The following is a 19,693-nucleotide window of genomic DNA, read 5'->3' as shown; positions in this document are numbered from 1 at the left end:
CCCACCCAAAATGTTACCTTGGCACTGGTACAAATGCTTTTTCTTCTGCTGGTTCTTCTAGTGGTCTAGTATACGACGATGGAAACCATCCTTTTCTGTAATGGAAAAGTTTTTCAATTTCATATTATATAAAATTGGAAAGATCTGTCAAAAGACAATAGTGGACAAAACAGTAGACTCAATGAACTGAGATTTAACTTTTAAAGACCTGAGTTCTGATGATGCCAAATTAGTGTACAAAATCTCCCTGAAATAAGTGCCGTGATTTACCTTACAGAAAGACTCCAAGTCCCCAGTCAATGATGGCCAGCAAAAAAGGTGGAAAACCATTTACTAATATCTGCTAACAAAATCTGATGAGACACGTTTTTCCTTCATGTTCAAATTGGGTAATATATTGATTATCTTACACTTTAGTCGAGTCATGTTCCCCGTAAAGCCAGCCATCCTTTTCTTCAGCTACAAGAAGCGTGATGATATCCCCCTGTGCAAAGCTAAGCAATGTCTTGTTACTTCCAGCAGTATGTGGGAAGATTGTCTTTACTTTTTGCCTTTTCATTATATTTAGTCCCGTGGCAACGGAAGTTGAACGTGATAAACTGGCATCATCTGAATTCTCTGTCAAAAAAAGAAAAACAAAGCAAAAAAAAAAAGAGCAAAATTAGCCGCACACTAACAAAATTAAATACAATTAGCAGTCTGACAGGAAAAAAAAACGTAGATAAAGGAATACCTAAGTGCAAGTCAAGTTCTGAGACTTTGTACTGCTGTGGTTTCCACTTAGATACCTCTCAGTTATCTGCCAATGTTTCTTATCACCATGAAGTTCTTAATAGCATGTGCATTTATATACATGCCCCCATCACAATAAAGTTGAACCAACAGACATAAAAAGTTATGTAAGTTTTAACTTGCTACTTCTTTCCTCTTTTGGCTTGAAAAATGCTAAACGTTCATAGCCGTAAAAGATCTTTGAAAATTTTCCATTCTAAAAAAATGTAACTGTGTATAAAGTCCAAGATTTCATTTTCAAATGCGCCTAGCACTCAGCTTCAACTGAATTGATGAGAGTTGCAGATGCTTGGCACTTTGCAGACAGCAGATGTTTACCAGAAGACAACTTAAAGGACGTCTCAAAATTGTATGTTATTTGACCAGTACAATATATTGTAAATGCATTTTTAAGGAAGAAATGCTGGAATTGCTATTATCACATTGAAGAGTTCTGCATTTCTTATGTTGTGATCTAGGCTTAGTTCTTTCCCTTCCTTCCCTACAGCAGAGAAAGTGAAAAAAAATCAATATATTAGAAACTTAGAAAACAAATCTTAACAGGATTTTACATTTCAGGAAAGAAATACAAGACTCTGCTCATTTTGTCCCATATGCACTCTTCCCTAACTGCTACGTGCCCTTAAAGGAAACCAGAGTGAGACTGTAATAGTAGTTTAATGTTTATTTGTGTGCACTGAAATAATGAGTCAGATGTATCTTGTTCAAAATTATAGCATGTAGTCTTCTGATAAGATTGGAAGTCATAAGAGCAGTTAAGCTGGGTTAACCAGGGACACACAGAAAGTGATTAAAATAGAATCTACCTATCCTGACCTGTGTTTTACTGCAAACAGTTCTTCTCTTCTTATACCACATATTTCTCCTGTTAGGTAACTTACTTACATAAATACTTTGTAAAGACCATTTTCTACTTCTCCCTACGTCCTGGAAGTCACATCATCGTAGTAGTCAAGGAGTCCTAAGATAATTTCGAACACTATAGTATGTCATTTACACTTACATAGTTTGCAACAAAGTGGCACTCACCTGCTGAATTATTTAGTTTTTCAGAAGATGTCTTTGGAACTGTTGCCGGATTGTTAAACATATCAACGAGTGGACTGGTGTACGCCCTACCTGTAGGAGCAGGGGGCACCTTTGATGCATTTTCGTGATGATGATAAAAATCATTTCCAATCTAGAGTCACAAAAACAACAGTATCACAATACTGAGGAGACAGTGACAACTTATTTGCAACATTAACTTCTAGAAAGCAATGTTTAAACATTCCCAAATGATACATTTTTAGACCCATCAGAAAGTCCTCACGTTCCTATGAAATTGCTGATAGAACAGTTTGTAAGAGGCTTCTGTCCCTTGATGAACATTTGTTAGTGGGAATGCTATGATAGCCTTTTTTTCCACAAATAGCACAGTTACACCTAGATAATCTCCAAAATTTTTTTTAGAAGTTTACTAATATAATTTAGAAATTCAACAACTAATGGTGACACAACATACAAATAGGTAGAATTTAGAATTTAACTAGTACCCTAATAAGAATCATGGAGGGAAGAAGGAAGGAAGAAAACAGAAAATAACATTTTGTTTAAGTTTATATTGAACTATTGAGTCTGTAATTACTATTACTTACAGATAAGGACGTAGGAAATGGAATGGTTAGAACAAAAGTAGTCCTGAGGCTGGGGTCTGCAGAAGAAGTCCTAGGCACCCAAGCGAAAGGTGAGCCTTGTTTGGATATGTGCTTCTGCCTACTATACTGTGTATTTTTCTGGTAGCAGAGCTTCAGCTTAATGATTTTGCTTTCATACCCAACCCCAGTATATTCCAACTGAGGTACATCATAGGCTCGATCCCAAATGCTTAGGTATAAAAGAAGCTAGTGAAGTCACTCTGCTCCCATTTAAGAGAGAGAACCTTTAACCATCAAAGAACAACATACCATGGTATTTCTCTCTATCATTGGTGAAGGCTGTGGAGTTCCCGATACTGGAGTGGAACCAGGTGTCCTTATTTCATCTATCATCATTCTGACTTTTTCAGGCACTTTGGTGGCATCACTGCAGATTTCCTGCCACCCAGGCAGCTTGGATTTTAGGAAGTCCGCACACTGCATCCAAGTTTAAAAGGTACTTGTCAAGGATACGCTTTTTCATAAAATTGCACAGACTTACTTGTTGATTTTTATTATACCAAAATGATAACACCAGCAAAACGGAAGTCTTTGCAAAGATTTTTTTAAGTAATACCTCTTTGAAACAAATATGTTGTAAGAAAGAGACTGTCCTTTTTCAGGGTCAGATACTGGAAACACCTGATCAGTCTGTACATTTTTCTTAATATATGATTTTTAGAAAGTCACAGTGACCCTTTGTTGTTGCTACAATACATTTAAGAGAATATTGCATCGTAAACATTTTCTGTGAGTGGATCACAACACTTTTCTGGCACTTCAGTGTTCCTAAGTGCTATCTTAGCTATTTATGGCAGTCTGATCTCCTGTATGATTACATTTCAGGAGTTTCATTTCTGTTTACACTCATGCCACTGACCTGAATGTGATAGAAGTGCATGTGCTGGGTAAAGCTGCAGTGCTTGTCAACCAGAAAACAGAATCTTCTTTTTTCTTCAAGGAGAGCTTCTCTGCAGCCTTCTGCAATAAATCTCTGAATATCACTCTGTCGAGAGCTCACGGTTTCCACGTACTAAGGAAAAAAAAAGAAAAAAAAAAAATCACATACAGTCTCCGAGTTTTGTTTGATACTACATCCAATTACTGAAGCAAACTCCAGAAGCCTTAGAAAAAGTTTTTGGAAAGGCAGGGTGGGGTAGGGTGGCTCTAATTCCAAGCCTTTCTCTTTTCATGCACACCCCTAACTTCCCTAATCTCATCAGGTAAATGTATATTCTTATGACAGGCAATCAATAATCTATTTAGGGGGTGAGGAGGGGGAAAGTGAAGCAAAACAAGAAACAGTCTTTTAGTCTCTAAATAAAATGCTGCAGTAAATAAGAATATGACATCAAAGCAGCAACTGTGCTGAGCAATTAAGGTCACAGGTGTTCTAATTAGACTAATTACCTTCATCTGCTCCATAGCAGTTACATTTACCCTCACAGAGCTATGATGAATCTCTACTTCATTTTAGAGAGGGGAAAATGAGTTACTAAAAAGACTAAACTGTATTTGTCTGAGGTTATGAGGATTCATGGCTAAACTGTGGTTAAATGCTAATCCTCGAATTCTCAGTCCAATACCTTAAGAACTGTTATGCGTGCAGGTTAAAAGACAGGTAGTAAGAAACAGGAGCTAGTACTATTTATGTTTACTGTACCGTGTTATAAACAAAGCTTTCTTTGAAAATTAAAATAGAAAAATATGGAGGGAAAAACCATATAAACTAGCACAAAATAAAAGTATTGTGCAAATAAAGATATCAATGGCAAGTGTTTTCTGAGAGATACGTGACAGCCAGAATATGACTATTTAAAATAAAGTTTCTTTTCATTGCCTTGCCATTTCTTATTTCGCCTCAAGATGGCAATGCTGTTTTAAGATCAGTAGGAAAGGTAATAATAAGTGATAACAGAAGTTGGCATTTGTCTACTTTCGGAAATTAATTTGTAGCAATTACTACTGAATTTGCATAGCATAGCTGACTCCCTGTGTAAACCTCTGCGTAAAGGTGTAGTTACAGAGGTACTTAAAAAAAAAAAAAAAAAAAAAAATCAAGTAGTGGTCAAGGGACGAAACCTAGAAACCGAAGCAGAAGTCTCTGAATATGTACAGCAGAGCAGTCCAGAGCTTAATTTCAACTGGAATACATACTCTAGGAGTGCCTTTAATATAAACCAACTTTGAGGAACCAAAAATGCATGTTCTTTGAAATTGTAGAGTTTAACTGTTGCCAAACAACTTACAGAGGAGTTATGTGTATTAACTAATAACATTGCATATACAAAAATTGTGGTAAGCTTCAGAAATCAAGTTTTAAAACAGACTCAGATGTGACCTGTAATAGCTTAACATTTTCTGTTGACCAGTTCTCATACAAAGAAAGAAATAACTTAAGAGAAAATACACTGACCTCCATTTCTTTATGCTCATATTTCATTACATTTCGTGCTCCTTGGCTTTTCCTTCTGATTTTTTTCAGCTCAGCCTGAGACTTCTCTAAAGAATCTAATTTGCTTCTGTGTTCAGTTTGGTACCTCTTTAAAGTTGCCTGCAATCAAAGCATTTAAAACATCTCATAATGCACTCAGTAATGTAACTGGGTAAGTGACTAAAAAGCATTACTCTAGCCTATGAGATATCACTAATACACATCAAATGAGTTAGGCAATTGCCTTTCTCAACTTTAGGTTAAAAATGCCATTAAGTCATACACTGGTTCCCTTTTTCAACTCAAAATAAGCATGAAAATTTTTGCCATGTTTGTGTATCTAAAGCTCAATTCTAACGTATTGATCAACTAACTGTTAGGGAAAAATTTCTGAAAAATTCTTTGACTAGCAATAGATAAATAAAATATGACTTTTAGAATTGAATGTACTTACATTCATGTATTTTACATCCAGGTCTGTTTTCTTCTCCAGTTCAGATATAATTTCTTTATGAAATTTTTTGAACTTTAAAAGCAAATGAATGAAGGGTTATTAAAAATTGGCAAAAGCAATTTATAATTTCAAAAGGAAAATAAATTAAAAAAAGAAATTGTTTAACTTACACTCTCCTCTAGACTATCATTAAGTTTCTTGTGTGTTCTTGAAATTTCTACGAGAACTTGGCCTGTTGATAAACATACAACTATGTTTGTTTCTTTCATAGAGTTCTGAAGTTAGTTAACAAAGAGCAGTAATAAAATATATTTAACTAATATATTTATTAACTAGAATATATTTAAGAGGGATGGGAAATTTCTTGCTGTTGCTCATCACAGCAGTTTAAATAAATAACTAGATCTGGCCACAGACAAACCAAGCAGCTCATCAGTGATAGAAGAATAATTAATCATACATTATTATGCAAAAGGGACATGGAGTGCCAGACAAAATAAATACTTCCTTCTTTCCAGAATAGCTCATATTGATTTAGTAACAGCCTCTCTTCTTGCCAAGTCAGAGAATAGCACACAAGAACTAGAGATAGTTGTTACTATCCAGATAGCTGCTATCCATTTTTTAGTCTGAAAATTAAACTTCAACGCACCTTCAGAATTAACAAAGTAACCTTTCACATTCATTCACAGCACACCTGCTAAAACAGATCGGATACATATGCTGATTAGTTTCCCATGCTGCTTTATCAGCGATTACAGCCTGACTGTACAGCATTGACTAACAGCCAAGAAGAAGCAGATTTCTCAGCATCCTCCCAACAGATCCTAAATATGCCTGTTACGCTCTGCTGTCTTCCAGCACAAAGTTACACAGCTTACTTTTAACTGCGAGCAGTTAAAAGCTGAACTGTTTCATTATGCTTTACGAGGATATAGAGGAAAAATACCTCAATCCTTTGGGTGTGGTTCTATGCGCAAACCAATGTAAACTGTGCCTGCTGCGGTCCCGCCCTGCATGCAGACAGCCACATCATCCTGCTCTGGATACAGATGGCCACATTATTCCCGCTCCCTTCTTTGCGCTGGCACTGACACACTGACTGCGTGCCAGTCTTGTCTGGGAGATTGCAACATACTGCTGAGAAGAGCAGTTGGAAGTGTCCTGAAGTGCCCAGTTTGACTTCACCCAAGTTAGACCTGTAGTTAGTTACCAGGTCTCAAACAGGAGCCTTGACAAAAAACTGGAAGTGCCGGAGCCGCGATCAGACTCCCAAACTGTGTTGCATCTGAAAGCCTCGACTAGAGATGTGTTTTACTGTCATTCCATTTCCATGGCAAGAACGGCAAGTTCAGTTCCACAGCTGGTTCACTGGCATGCCTCCTCCAGTAATCTATCTATTCCTCAATCAACCTTGCAGTTATCCCATCGTGAAGTATTGCCATACAGGTGCTTGCAGTATTAAACCTGCAAGAGTGCTGTCCTAATATACAGGCAGGCCTTACAAAGCTACACACAATTCTGTCATTCTGACTACGTATCACTGGCAGAGTCCCTGTGTGGGACTGCTCTGTGTGTCCCCTCCTATTTGTTACCTTACATGATTCTCAGTTTCCTTTTTTTCAAAGGAAAAAAAAAAGACGCATTAACTGTTCAACACGCTGCTTTACAAATCTTGTTTTCTACCATCCATATTCTTTGAGACCCGCCCCCCCCCAGTTAGTCAGCAAAGACGTACCACCCTATAATGCTTCAGATCCTTCAGGTGCACACAAAAGCTCCCAAAAGGTGCAGATCATTAAAAAATTTGGCTAAATAGAATGAATGACAGAACTTTTCATGAGAACCTTCTCATCTTCTCCTTTCTCAACATCTTCCCCAGACATCAAAACCTGTCTCCCTATAGTGCATGCTAGTGACTTGGTAACTTTCCCATATAACATAGATGCATTCCCATAGTGCCTGGGTATGTATTATCACCTTTCTCTCTTCTTATCTGTCATTCTCAAGTTACGACATCTCAAAATTTTAGGTTCTTTGAAATGAGAACCATATCTCCTGCCCTGTGAAGCAGTATGACACAGCAGATCTTTAACTCAGTAATGTAAGATATGGGTCTGCATTACAGTTTATGCAGAAACATGAGGCGGTTCAGGAAGAAAAACATGCATGTCTCCTGACTTTTCAGGAATCCCTCTTCAGGCCCCAATCCCCACCTCTACGTCTCTTTGCACGACAGGCTACAGGAGACTTGGAGGAAGGAATCAGAATACAGTGAGAACAGTCAACCCCTTGGTTAGCAAGAAAAAAGAATTCGCACTCAGGATGGTAGATGGTAGATGGGAGAGACAGAGGGGTGCTGGGTTTTTGTTTTTTGGGTTTTTTTGAGTCTTTCTGTACAGCCTACAGAATGCTATGCTTTTTTTGTTCGTATTTAAAGTTGCTGGTGACTACAGAAATATAAATACTATGAGAAGTGAGAGGTGCTATAGTAATTAGTTGCTCATATGCAATAGAAAAGTAAATACAATGTAGTTACATAAACACTTGAAGTAATGGACGTGAGTAAGCCACTTGTTGTTATTTTAAGGCTGTAGAAGTGAATGCACTTTAGTCCATAGTGTTTCTGTTTCACCAAGCTCAAGATGAAAAGATGAAAAGATACATTTTAGACTGTAATGGGCTTTCAAAATTAGAAGAATTCTGTAAACACTTATCTGCAACTTAAAAAGGAAAATAAGTGTTAAAAGAAATCAGGAAAAAATAATCAAGAGATACAAATAAAACTACAAAGTTTGTTTGGTTTTAAATATGCAGACTAGAAAGCTATTTGGGAAGTTACAGAAATTCAGAGTGAGTGTTGAAATGGCCCTCAAAATAACTGCCCTTATAGATTTTCGCTCTTTTAAAAATGAACTTATTCTCACTCTTGGTAAAATGTACGTTCTGAGCATCTGCTGCCAAAGCAGCACACTTAGCTAATACTTGGCAACGCTGACGCAGCCAACCCTAGCGTTCCAAGTACTGACAGACATCCAACAACGTCGGGTATTGACTCAGCTCTCGCATTGCTCTTTCACACTCCCTTCCTCCGGCCTGCCCTGCCACCACAGTGTAAACGCTCAATAAAACAACCCATTCACCTGGTGCGTCAAGAATGGAAAACCTGACGCTCGGAGGTTGTTATTTTTGTCTCACACAGCACTTGAACTGACTGCAGCCTTCAAGTCTTTAGGCTTTGAATGCTTGGTTAGAAACAGGGTTTTTTCCACCTTCATTACAAAGAATACTGCCAAAACATGTCCTCAAATGAAGAGAACGTTAAAAACTACACTTCCTTCTAAATGGTTTGTGCTGGATTATTTTATGAGTTTGTTTTAGAGTGTTCTAGAACGCTTTTAAATAGTATTCTTGGATATCAGTGACTGGATCTCTAATTGCATTTTCTTCTTCTCTCAACCAAAGACTCCCTGTATGCTGTGCATCAGGGAAAAGCCATTTTATGCTGGAATCTCCTTACTGCCACTGGTAATCCACAGGCACTGTATGAACTGGCTCACCCATTTAATTTCCTCTTTCATGTTTTGGATCAACATTTTGAAAAGAACCCGTAGTAAGCACACTCTGACCTATTAAGATTTAAATTACAGTTTAAATTATAGGTCAGATTCTGCACTTTGAATAGAAAACATTTTTAAAGTGAACATATACCATGGTCTTTTATTGCCAGTTTAAGATAATGGATTAGCTAAATTTTGATGTCCCTCCCAAATAAGACTTATACAAGGAGACAAGTTTTTGTAGAAGACTAATTCAGGAAAGGCAAAACAACCCCTAGCCTACATGTAGCAGTGTCCAAGTGGAATGGAAATTGAACAACTTCAATATAATATTTTGATTTTAATTACAAGGGTGAATTATAGAATAGCTCTAGTAAAGACAATGGGTTACGCTGGATTAATAACAGCATAAGCTAAGGCCAGGCTCTAATGTTCAGTAATTATTCATCTTGTAAAAAGGTACAGAAAACTACTTAAGGTGAAGACAAACATCTATTTCTCACATCAACTAAAAATATTTTGCTATGTATTAAAGCTGCCCATGATCAGGTTTTATATATGAGAGCTCATAATACACCATAACCAAATAGTAACCTTGTCATCATTTATTGGCAAACCTCAAACCTATCAAACATCATGACGTGACTGGAGTGCATGATAACAGACCACTTATGTCCAATTTGTGGCAGACATACTGTAAACTTGAACCAGTTTTAGGCATCGTATTATGCAATGAATTAATAAACCGAACCCACTGATCTTGATGATAGACATAACAATTAACATATTTGCCTTTCAAAGATACTTTTTTCTGCTTTCCATTCCCCCACACCCTGAACGTGAAATCTTTGTGACTAAAAGTAGAGGTACATTAAATATTCCCACATTTGTTTTAGAAAACAAAAACGTAGTTGTAAATGTTTACAGATACTTGTTCTGTTATTTTGCTATTACCTTATAAGTGCACTACAGGGAAGAGCAGAAACAATCTCTTTCTGATAGGATTTTGGGGGAACATCTCAAATACCTTAAATAACTTAAAAATAAAACAAACATTTCTCATGGATGGTTCTTGAAACCATGCTGCATAATACAGCTATAATCTGAAATATGACCATGAACAGTAATGCCAAGTTCCATGGTAAATTTATTTGAGTTTCAAATAGGTTCAGTGCATAGGTAGAAAGATCTTTTAAGCTGAAACTTCAGGAGTTTGTGGAATATTTTTAGGCTTAACCAGGGCTGTTGGTTGCATCTATATTTTCTATTGAGAAAATAAGACAGACGAGAATTCCATTAATGCCCTTGGTTTTGTTACCAAAAAAAAAGAGAAAAAAAAAAATCACTAACCCAAAATGTGTAAGTTATTTCTCCATACACAGCATCCCATGAGCAAGAAGACATCCTCAAAAGACTGTCTTCACAGTAGATGAAAAACAAGGAAAGCAATTTCTAACAGAAATACTCATTGTAAGAATACAGAACTTCTGCAGCAGCTACACTTCCACCTCACTGTTCACACTGGGTGATTGTACTGGTTATTTACCTTTTCAGCTTATGTTGACTGTTCTTATGAACAGAAGATTAGAAGAATTAGTTCAAGTTAGAAACAAAAATGGAACTCAATCAATAGAGTTCTGTCATAGAAACAAATAATAACAGCTACCAACAAAATCACTTAAACTTTTAAAATACTAAATAGCTATATCAGAATCAATAAAAGTATTAATTGCCTCACCTTACTTGAAATATACTTCAATTTTGTTTTATTTAGAGGAGAACGTTCCTGAAAAATTTCAAGTCTCTTAATAGGGAGACTTTCTTAGATGTCTGGGAACGGACAAAGTGCTTAATTATACCACTCATTTATCTCCTGTTCTCCTATTTTGCATTCAGGGCAGGTCTAGTAACTTCATGTCTTAGAGATGAAGCCACATAATTATTTACATTAAACAAGAGAATGAAAGGCTGAGTCAAAGCTACACGTGGAGACAATATAGTTCAAGTGTATTATTAGATGCCATTTCTGTCAAGATGCTCGTTCTTCCAAGTTGCCCTTTGCCCAGAAGAAAAGCATTTACGACAAGAGAAAGTTAGAAACAAAGTCCTTTGAAGCCAGTAGCCCCCGAAAGATAATAAAATAGAAAGTTTCAAAGGAATACAATATAACAAATAAATATGACTGAACAAAACATCTGTTAAGCCTCAAATGCATTAAATTTATCATTCTGTCATAGGAAGGATTTAATTGTGCAACAGATGCTTTAAAGAAGGCAAAAAGCCTTAGTGGAATTTAATATGAAAGAATAAAATCATAAAGAAGGACAAAGTAATGTAGAACTTCCCAAGCTCTAACTGTACTTTGCTTCTAATACAATTTGTCCAGAACGTTTTAAAAACCCCCACAATCTGTAGAATTAATACTAATACGCACATAAATCACTAGGACTAGGTCAAGTCTGCCTTTCCTTACTGCATGAGCAAACATGAAATAGGAAGCAAGGAGTAAATCTCTCTGTAGTTCATTTTATAAAATGGCATTGACACCTGACCATTCCATGCCATTTTATGAAGGTGACTGCAGAAGGTGAAGGGGAAGAATAAGAAAAAGAATAAAACCTACAATAGAGAAAAGGGGAAGAGATTTGAGAGTAAAGTATTTTAAGTCCACTATACATGCTAGATGTAGTGCCCTGAAGCAGCACCTCCAAGTAGATTGTTATGTCTTGCTAGAACAGCAAATAAATAAATAAAATCTGTAAATGAAACAAAAATAAAAACAAAGAGAACTTCACATTCTAAATGGCATTCTTAGACCAATTTTTATTTTAAAATATGCAGAGTTCTCACTAAGGCTGTGAACAACAGATATGTTTCTGCGATATAACAAGCAAATAATTAATTTAAAACAGATTAAACATGGGTTAAAGGAAATGGAAAAAACCTCCACGGCACAATGGCTGAAATCTGTGTATTCATGTACTAGTCCAGTAAAACAAAATTCAAAAGTGATATTGATTATGAACCATGAGGAATGAAACTGAACATTATGATATTATTGGACACATAAAAATAAAATTTAAAGTACTATACAGTTAAAGATATATAAAGATACAAAAATGTAGTCCTGTTAACAGCATGTGTTGTCAAAGTTGTTTACATTAGGCTTCTACACAAACTGCAGCAATTATTCATTTAACATACAAATAGTCTCATGCTTTCGGCTCCCCTTTAACTACGTAAGCATTTATATGAAGTTGCTTTCAAAGCATCATTTCTCATCTAAAGTTAGCTCACAATATTTCAAGTAATTATCTGAAACTGATTTAATGCTTTGAGTTACGAAGTTTCAATTTCTCCATAGCTCAGTTTTATCACTATTTTTTCAGAAGTTCTATTACTTCTAAATATTGTAAAATATCTAAAAAGATTTTAAGTCTTATTGATACAGAAGAGATAAACAATCTTCCAAAGTTCGTAAGACCCTGGAGGATGCCTAAGTCTAAGTATCTCGTCTCCATGTCCAGACAAAACCAGTAAGCAATAAATAGGATTGTACAAGACGCTGTTGCTAATTTGTGAGTTGGGCACCTATGGTGTTAGGTGGTGATGAACTCATCGTGCTCTTTCTCCTTCTCACAGCGCTTCACTGCCTGTGTTCCTCATATGGCTCCCTCGTGAAAAAATGTATTCTAGCCCATGTACAGAGTTTTTATGTATGTTTGAACACAGTCAAAATTTCATCTGCTTGAAGTTAAAAATCAAGCGGGGGGGGAGGGGGGAAGGGAAGTACTATGGCCTCTGTTTTTACCCAGTCAAATAATTTCTTTCCAGCTACATCATAGCCAACGTACTTCAACAGGAGTCCACAGCTGTTTTAATCAGCAGAGACTACTTTCTCGGTACAACATACTTTCTTCTATTGGAAGAAAAGGACCTTTTACCATTTTACTTTTACAGCAAATGCTGTACACTAAGGTCTATGCTTCCCAAAATATTTGCTTTATTGTGATATGTACATATTCGTGTATACATATATAGCATATACATACAAATACCTATCTACATCTCACTGACAGCCTGTTCCTTCTGCACCAGAACCAAATAGCATCAGGGGAAAAAACAGAAAATAAAGGTGGCCAGTAGCAGGCCACCACTGCTATTTTCTCTTGGTCATGCTCTCTCCTAGCAAGCTTCTTGGTCCCAGCCAGGAGCATACACCCGATTGGATAAATTGCACTGGTGGTGACAGCTCAACCGTGGCCACCATCTTCTCAAGGACCTCCGTCTTCTAGTCACAGGCTTATTAGGTTGTGGAACTGGCTGGAAGAATGCATTCAGGACCAGTGACAAGATGATGGCTGGGATTTTATCAAAAATGAATTTATATTTCTAAAGGGAAAAACAAAAAGCCTAACCACCAATTCTCAGCAGCTTAGCTATATATTATTTGGAATAAAATTTTCTACAACACATACTTGGCAATACTCTCTAACACTTCCCCTGTCGTTAGATTACACATTGCTCTCAGCGTGAGGAATATAATCAAAGAATCCTGCTATTCAAAAATCCTTTTCCCATTTCATAATTAGACAAACAGTAAAGGGATAGATCACAGTTCACTTCTACTGTAGTAGCCTAGCACCTCTTATTTATGATAGCATTTTCTTTTGTTCAGGATCAAAATTATGTAGTAATCTTTTCCTTGTCCTAAAACTTTGTTGATGATCATGTGAAAGAAACTAGTGTAAGACTGCATAATGAAGTACTTTCCCAATACATCAGACAATTAAAATTACTTGAATTAAAATTTTGATTTTTCTTTAAAACTTTGGATTATTTAAGTATTAAAAGATACAAAGAACTCCTCAGCTCTTCATACCTCAGAAAGTCTATGACTGTTTATAAAAAAAGCCATATTCAGTTAAACCCAAGGAGCAACTTGCTTTTTAAATATACTTTACTTAGACTAAAATTAATGCCAAATTCTTTCAGCTTGACACAAGTGATTTTAAAAAGTACTACAAAATTCATACCATGCACTACATAGCTATTCCCACATAAGGCTTTACAAGAGTGAATACTTAAGAGATTATCAAGACCATTACAATTTCCAGTTACTCTGAGTTTCTTGGTGTGATGCTCCTATTTTACAATTTTAAACAGAACAGAAATATTAGCTTACATTATATTTTAAAGAGGAATGTGACTGTATGAGTTTTAGCAAAGTTCAGTCTGCTAGTCTAATTCCCCGTTTTCTCCCAAGCTGTTTTGACCTCTTAGTCAAAAAAATTCAGAGATTAGAATTTTTTTAAACCTACTATATCATTGAACAGATGTTAATTAACATGTAATATTCATCTAGTTTCAGATGATTGGTAAGCATAGTAACTAAATTTTAATGTTAAAAAAAGGAAAAGCATATGCCACATAAATAATGCATGAAAAATGGCAAACTTGTTTTTCCACCTGTTACTCCATTACTAATATATATGAAGACTGCTGCAGGCATTTATTTTTTTTACCCAAACATACAAAGACACAATATATTAAGGTACGTATGTCAGAGACTGATCTTCCATAGGGCCTTGAAAGCCTTATATACAATAGCTTTTCATACTTGAGCTGCGGTCGTGTTAAACAAGTGACTTGTAGTCCTTACACAAGTCAGGTGCAAAGAAAGTAAGTTACAATACAACCACAAGCCTGAACTTGCCTGTGTGAAGCCCTGCTGCTTTTAGGCAGATTAGTTAGGGAAGATCATACAACAGAGCTAATCTCTGTTTTTCAGCAGGACTGGAACAAACAAATCATGCTAAACAGCAAAACCTGAAGTTCTTTATGGGTTTCCAGTACTAGAGAGGATGAATATTTAAGTTATCATTATAAATGTTACATGAAATTCAATAAAATGCAAGGAATCACTGCAGTTTTTATTACAGCACTTTGGAACTGCCACTGAGTTTCACAGTCTTAGCAGTGTCCAAAAAAAAAAAAAAAAAAAAAAATCCACACCCAAATTGAGCCAAAAGTTTTGATAAAAGTCTTTTTCTCAGAAGTTCAACACAACTGGTTTTGGTGTTGTCCCCCCCCAGGAATGTTAATGACATCTACAACTGATACTGAATTTTTTTTTTGTTTAGAAATAATTCATCAGGAAGAGCTGACTGTATGTACAAAATATAGTCAGACCTTCGGTTAAAGGATTTACAAGCTAGTTACATATATGATGTTGTTTTCTTGGCAATGTTGTAATGTACTTTCAATTTTCCATCTATTTCTCTCACTGAGAAGACAACTAAGTATATTTTCTCTACATAGGCTCTCAGGCTTACTTCTTTGCCAACAGACATACCTGGGGGTGGCAGTGAAGAAAAACTATGATTGCTAAGCATCAGCTGAGAGAGAACGGCCTCCTGCCTGCTGTACTAGCCCCAACACCTTGTGATTGTACTATGTTTGGGTAAGTTCAAAGAGCTGCCGGGGAACACACACCCGCCATGCATACAGAATGCCAGTTCTCACACTTCCAAGTTACTCTTCACTAGACAGACACTAGCCACAATCTAGAAAACATTGCACGTACACACAGGTGAAGTTCAGGGAATCCTTTCCAGGGTTTCCACTGCAAGATGAAAGATGTCTTTGCTACCTATGAGACTCATGTGAAATTTAACTGTTCCAATATAGTCAGAAAATCTTTAAGGATGCCCTTCATGGTATTTTCACTATTTTCTCAGGCCTTTGAGGCATAGCGTGAAGAGATCAAGTAAGTACACACTCACTGTAGGCACTCTGAATATCTCATTTTTCCCTCGAGGGGGTGTGGTCACATGTATCATCATGGATGTTCTGTGCTAAACTCCAGAGTCATTGTGCACAGGTAGGTGTGCTTACAGTAGCAGGTCCAAAGACACATGCATTGGTGTCATAGCTATAACACTGTAACTGTAACACTATAATGATGCATCATAAGGAACAGTACTGCCAGTGCTATCTATGAACTGTTAAATTAAGCACCCTAAGAAATTCAGGTCTATATACTGTAAGAGTGTTATACCCATATCTTATCACTGACTAAAATCAGGAGAATCAGCTTCAGTTGACAGGTTGCTGGGGGGGGGGGGGGGGGAAGAAAAAAAGGAACAAAATACTGAAATTGACTGAGAAATATGACCAATTATCTAGAATTTAATCTGAAAAAATAACTGGAAAAATATCACTAAAGTCCTATGGATATCTGTCTTCTTTTCTTCCCCTGGTGCTAGTACTCTGCAACATCAGTGCCCTGCAATTGTTCCCAAAGAGCCTTGTGTATTTTCATATTCTATTCCTCCCTTCAGCCATTCCTAGAACCAGAAAATTTGCACCTTATCTGGAAGTCTTCATAACAGAAGTTACAACAACATGATTGTATACAGAACAAACTTTTTTTTGGGTAGTCGTATAAGAACAAGCTGCAGTATCAATTTTTAAACATAAAGAATGTAAATGCTTAATAACAAACCCACCTCTTGTTCACTCCATTTCTTGGTAGGATCATTTCTGGTTTATATTTTAGCAGGGAAAAATTATAGAACTTAAAAACAACAACCAAAAGATCTTAAGCTAACGACTGTTTGTTCAGCTTCATTGTATGATGCCACCTGATCACTCATTGTCGAGGACACGTTTTGCAGCAACCTTCTTCACTGATTATTTATTGCTTTGTGATTTTTGTTTGTTTGTTAATTATGGTTCTGGATATCAACATGGTAACAGGTTTCTCTTGCCTTTCTTCTTGGTTTATTAATAGCGCAGTGCCAAGTATTCGCCACTGTTCATGAACATTGACTTGCAGGAGCTTTTGCCAGGCCATTGGCAGGGCACACGCTTACAAATGTCTGAATAGTTAAATTGATTTACAAATCAGTGTATATATACAGCTTCCAATAGCTCTGCAATAGATGGTCAGGCAAATTATTATATGTGGAGTTAAGTTGTTCATATTTAAGAAGACTGAAGTTTTTCTTTCTTCCAGTAGACTTTTATAAAAGTTTACATGCAGAATACTGAACATCAAAAGCCACAGTACTGATTCTAGAGAAAAAAAAATTGTCAATATGATTGTTTGGCTCACTTTAACCTTATAAATGACCTTGAAAAGTAGAACTATAAATAGCAGGAAGTTTCCACTAATCCAGTTACTGTTTTCATCAGTAGAAGTTATCTAGAAAGGCTGGCTCATCTCCTTCCATCTTTCTTACAGCAGATTGGAGGTCTATATAGCACAAGCCCAGAATGTTATTGTAAAATTAGAAGATACAAAACCTCATTCCTGAAAAAACACACGACTACTTTGTATTTCCTTTATAAGATAGCTCTCTATGTACTTTCCTTTTATAATAAAAGAATGGAGTGGCTTCTTCCAATGCAATTTCATTATAAATACAGTAAAGAGTGTTTTATTAATGCTCCATAGGAAAAGCTGGCCTGATATACTAACTACTTAAACTGCAGCCTTTAAGCTAGTTTCCCAGAAGTTTCCACCAGATGAGGTGCTAAAGGGGTTCTGTAGTTGCTGGCACACTTCACTTGCCTTTCTCTCCAACATCATCTGTTCCAAAAGCAGAACATTTATACTATAGAAGAGAGGACACTGATGCAGTAAGTCAGATGGGACAAGATGACAGATCTCTCTTCTTTAGTTTAAATGAGCCGGTGAAGGGAAGGGTGCTAGGTGTCATCTTTCTAAGACAAGTGAAATAGGATTCCAGCTGAAAGGGTCAATTTATATGCTAAAGTAAGCCAACAACTCTGCCTGCCCTCCCCGCCCCCCCCCCTTTTTTTTTTTTCAAATTGAAGTGCAACTAGCTACATTCATCCTAAAGGATGGAATTTTCTCTTTTTCTGCTTGGCATTCTCAACAGTGAGAGTGATACTTAAGTGCTATATCACAGAAGTAGCAAGACAGCTATAGCTTTGACAAGTACCCGCTCAAGTGGCAATTTTGCTTATTAATAAGGAAGGAAATAGACAGTTTTGAATGACAAATACTTGCAAGATAGTGTTTTAGAAAGATGGTATTGCCTTACATTACAGTCTGATTAGAAATTTTTCTGCAAGGAGCTACGTTCTTTTTAGCAAAATAAGAATTTTCCAATTCAGTTCCAAAAATTTTTCTATACGAGTTGGCCACTTAAAGCTCCCAGTTTCTGATATAGAAAATCTCTCATTTCTGCAAATAGAAATGAGGAGAGGGAGAAAAGTCCACAGGATTTCTCTTAGTTGCAAATGTAAAATGAAGTGGTTATCACTGAAAAAAAAATAAATCAGAGAGAACTCTTTGTAGATTGAACTTCACACTAATTACATCAGTATTAAATTTACATCACTATCAATTGTTAATTGTTAGTTTGCTTTAAAAAAAGCTAGAAAACAGTTACCGAAGGATCTCTACATCTGTTAGCTGTTACTCAAGAGCTCTAACTTACTAGCTTACTCATGCAGATTCATAAGAAATGCTAACTATTGGATAAATTGCAGGCCTATTCAGTAATCATTCACTTATTCTCTTAACTGACTGATGGTTTATCAGCCTTGACTCTCAAGCTAATATGCAGTTACCCCAATAGCTATAGACATTTGGCTAACTGCAGAGAAGTATAAGGGCTCTCAAAAAAAGGAAACATGCATATAGAGAACCCCTGCCCCTAGTTATCCATATTGTAGTATTACTGAGTAATTACTGTCTCACTTCACAATTGAGATTTTGTATTTGACAAAGCATGACAAAGTTGTGGAGACCTTTGGAATTACACCACTTTATGAGCAAACCTGCATTTCGTGAATATATTCAAACACTGTCTTTTAGACCCAAAGAACAGTCCTTTCTATTGTGCATGAGAGGAATATCAAGTTCAGGGCTCATCCTCTATCAGGCAAGAATTCCACTTACGATGTACACCATTAGGAGGTTTTGGGGTTTTTTTCTCCCCACCTCTCCCTATCTTGTGACTACCACAACACAGCGCAATCTTTTAGTCCAATACTTGCTTCTCTAGATTACCTGTAGTGGTTTTTAACCAGACAATTTCTCCTGAAAAGAATCCAATTTTTTCCAAATTCTTACATTTCAGACTGTAGATGAGCATAAGCTTTTGCATACCTGTTTACAGATAAGTTTTAACAGAATGAGACTATGAAAAAAAATAAGCCTATAATACAGAGTAATCTTTAAATAAATTATCAGTCTTGGTTAGATTAGGGAAGAGATTTTGTCTCCTCTGATTTTGCTTTTAACATACTGAACTTCTGAAATTTAGTTCCATTGGTCAAGACCATGCAATGTAACATTTCTCCTACAATTTGGCTTTTTGTATTTTGACAAGCAATGAATAGTTTACACTTATTAGTTCTTGAGCAATAAGCTCTAGGTACAGGCCCATAATATAATTGTGGGTGACTGCTATAGATACCGTTGCCACACAACAAACAAATTGGGACTTTACACCCACAATATAATAAATGAGTTGTAGCTACAATAACTGGCAGGTGCTAAAGAGGATAGTTGGGAAAATATGAGAAGTAGTATTCAATGAGTGAGCAGGAAATAACTTCCTCATTCCTCAAGCAAGTGAAGGCTACAAAGACAGCCTATGTTACTACAAGAGAGAGTTTATTAAAATTATAAGCACTAAAAATCGATAAGACAAAGCCTCATAAACCTGTATTTTGGGCAAGACAAAAAAGATCAGCAACACATCATGAAAGTTACTATTTTAACACTGTATCAGTG

General features: G+C 36.3%; 1 protein-coding gene across 1 annotated transcript in view; it reads right to left on the bottom strand.

The window, feature by feature from the left end:
- Nucleotides 1-19,693, bottom strand: part of BAIAP2L1 (BAR/IMD domain containing adaptor protein 2 like 1) — a 44,361-nt gene that overhangs the window by 7,045 nt on the left and 17,623 nt on the right. The window contains exons 4-11 of the mRNA XM_050905889.1: nt 5,527-5,588; nt 5,357-5,428; nt 4,885-5,022; nt 3,349-3,501; nt 2,739-2,906; nt 1,822-1,972; nt 411-618; nt 18-95 (exon numbers count right to left, since the gene is read on the bottom strand). Coding sequence (XP_050761846.1) covers nt 18-95; nt 411-618; nt 1,822-1,972; nt 2,739-2,906; nt 3,349-3,501; nt 4,885-5,022; nt 5,357-5,428; nt 5,527-5,588 — 1,030 coding nt within the window. The remainder of the gene's footprint in view (nt 1-17; nt 96-410; nt 619-1,821; nt 1,973-2,738; nt 2,907-3,348; nt 3,502-4,884; nt 5,023-5,356; nt 5,429-5,526; nt 5,589-19,693) is intronic.

The sequence above is a fragment of the Gymnogyps californianus genome, chromosome 15, assembly GCF_018139145.2.
Source record: "Gymnogyps californianus isolate 813 chromosome 15, ASM1813914v2, whole genome shotgun sequence".
NCBI classification, from domain to species: domain Eukaryota; kingdom Metazoa; phylum Chordata; class Aves; order Accipitriformes; family Cathartidae; genus Gymnogyps; species Gymnogyps californianus.
The sequence above is the reverse complement of the archived record's forward strand: the minus strand, read 5'-3'. Positions and strand labels throughout refer to the sequence as shown.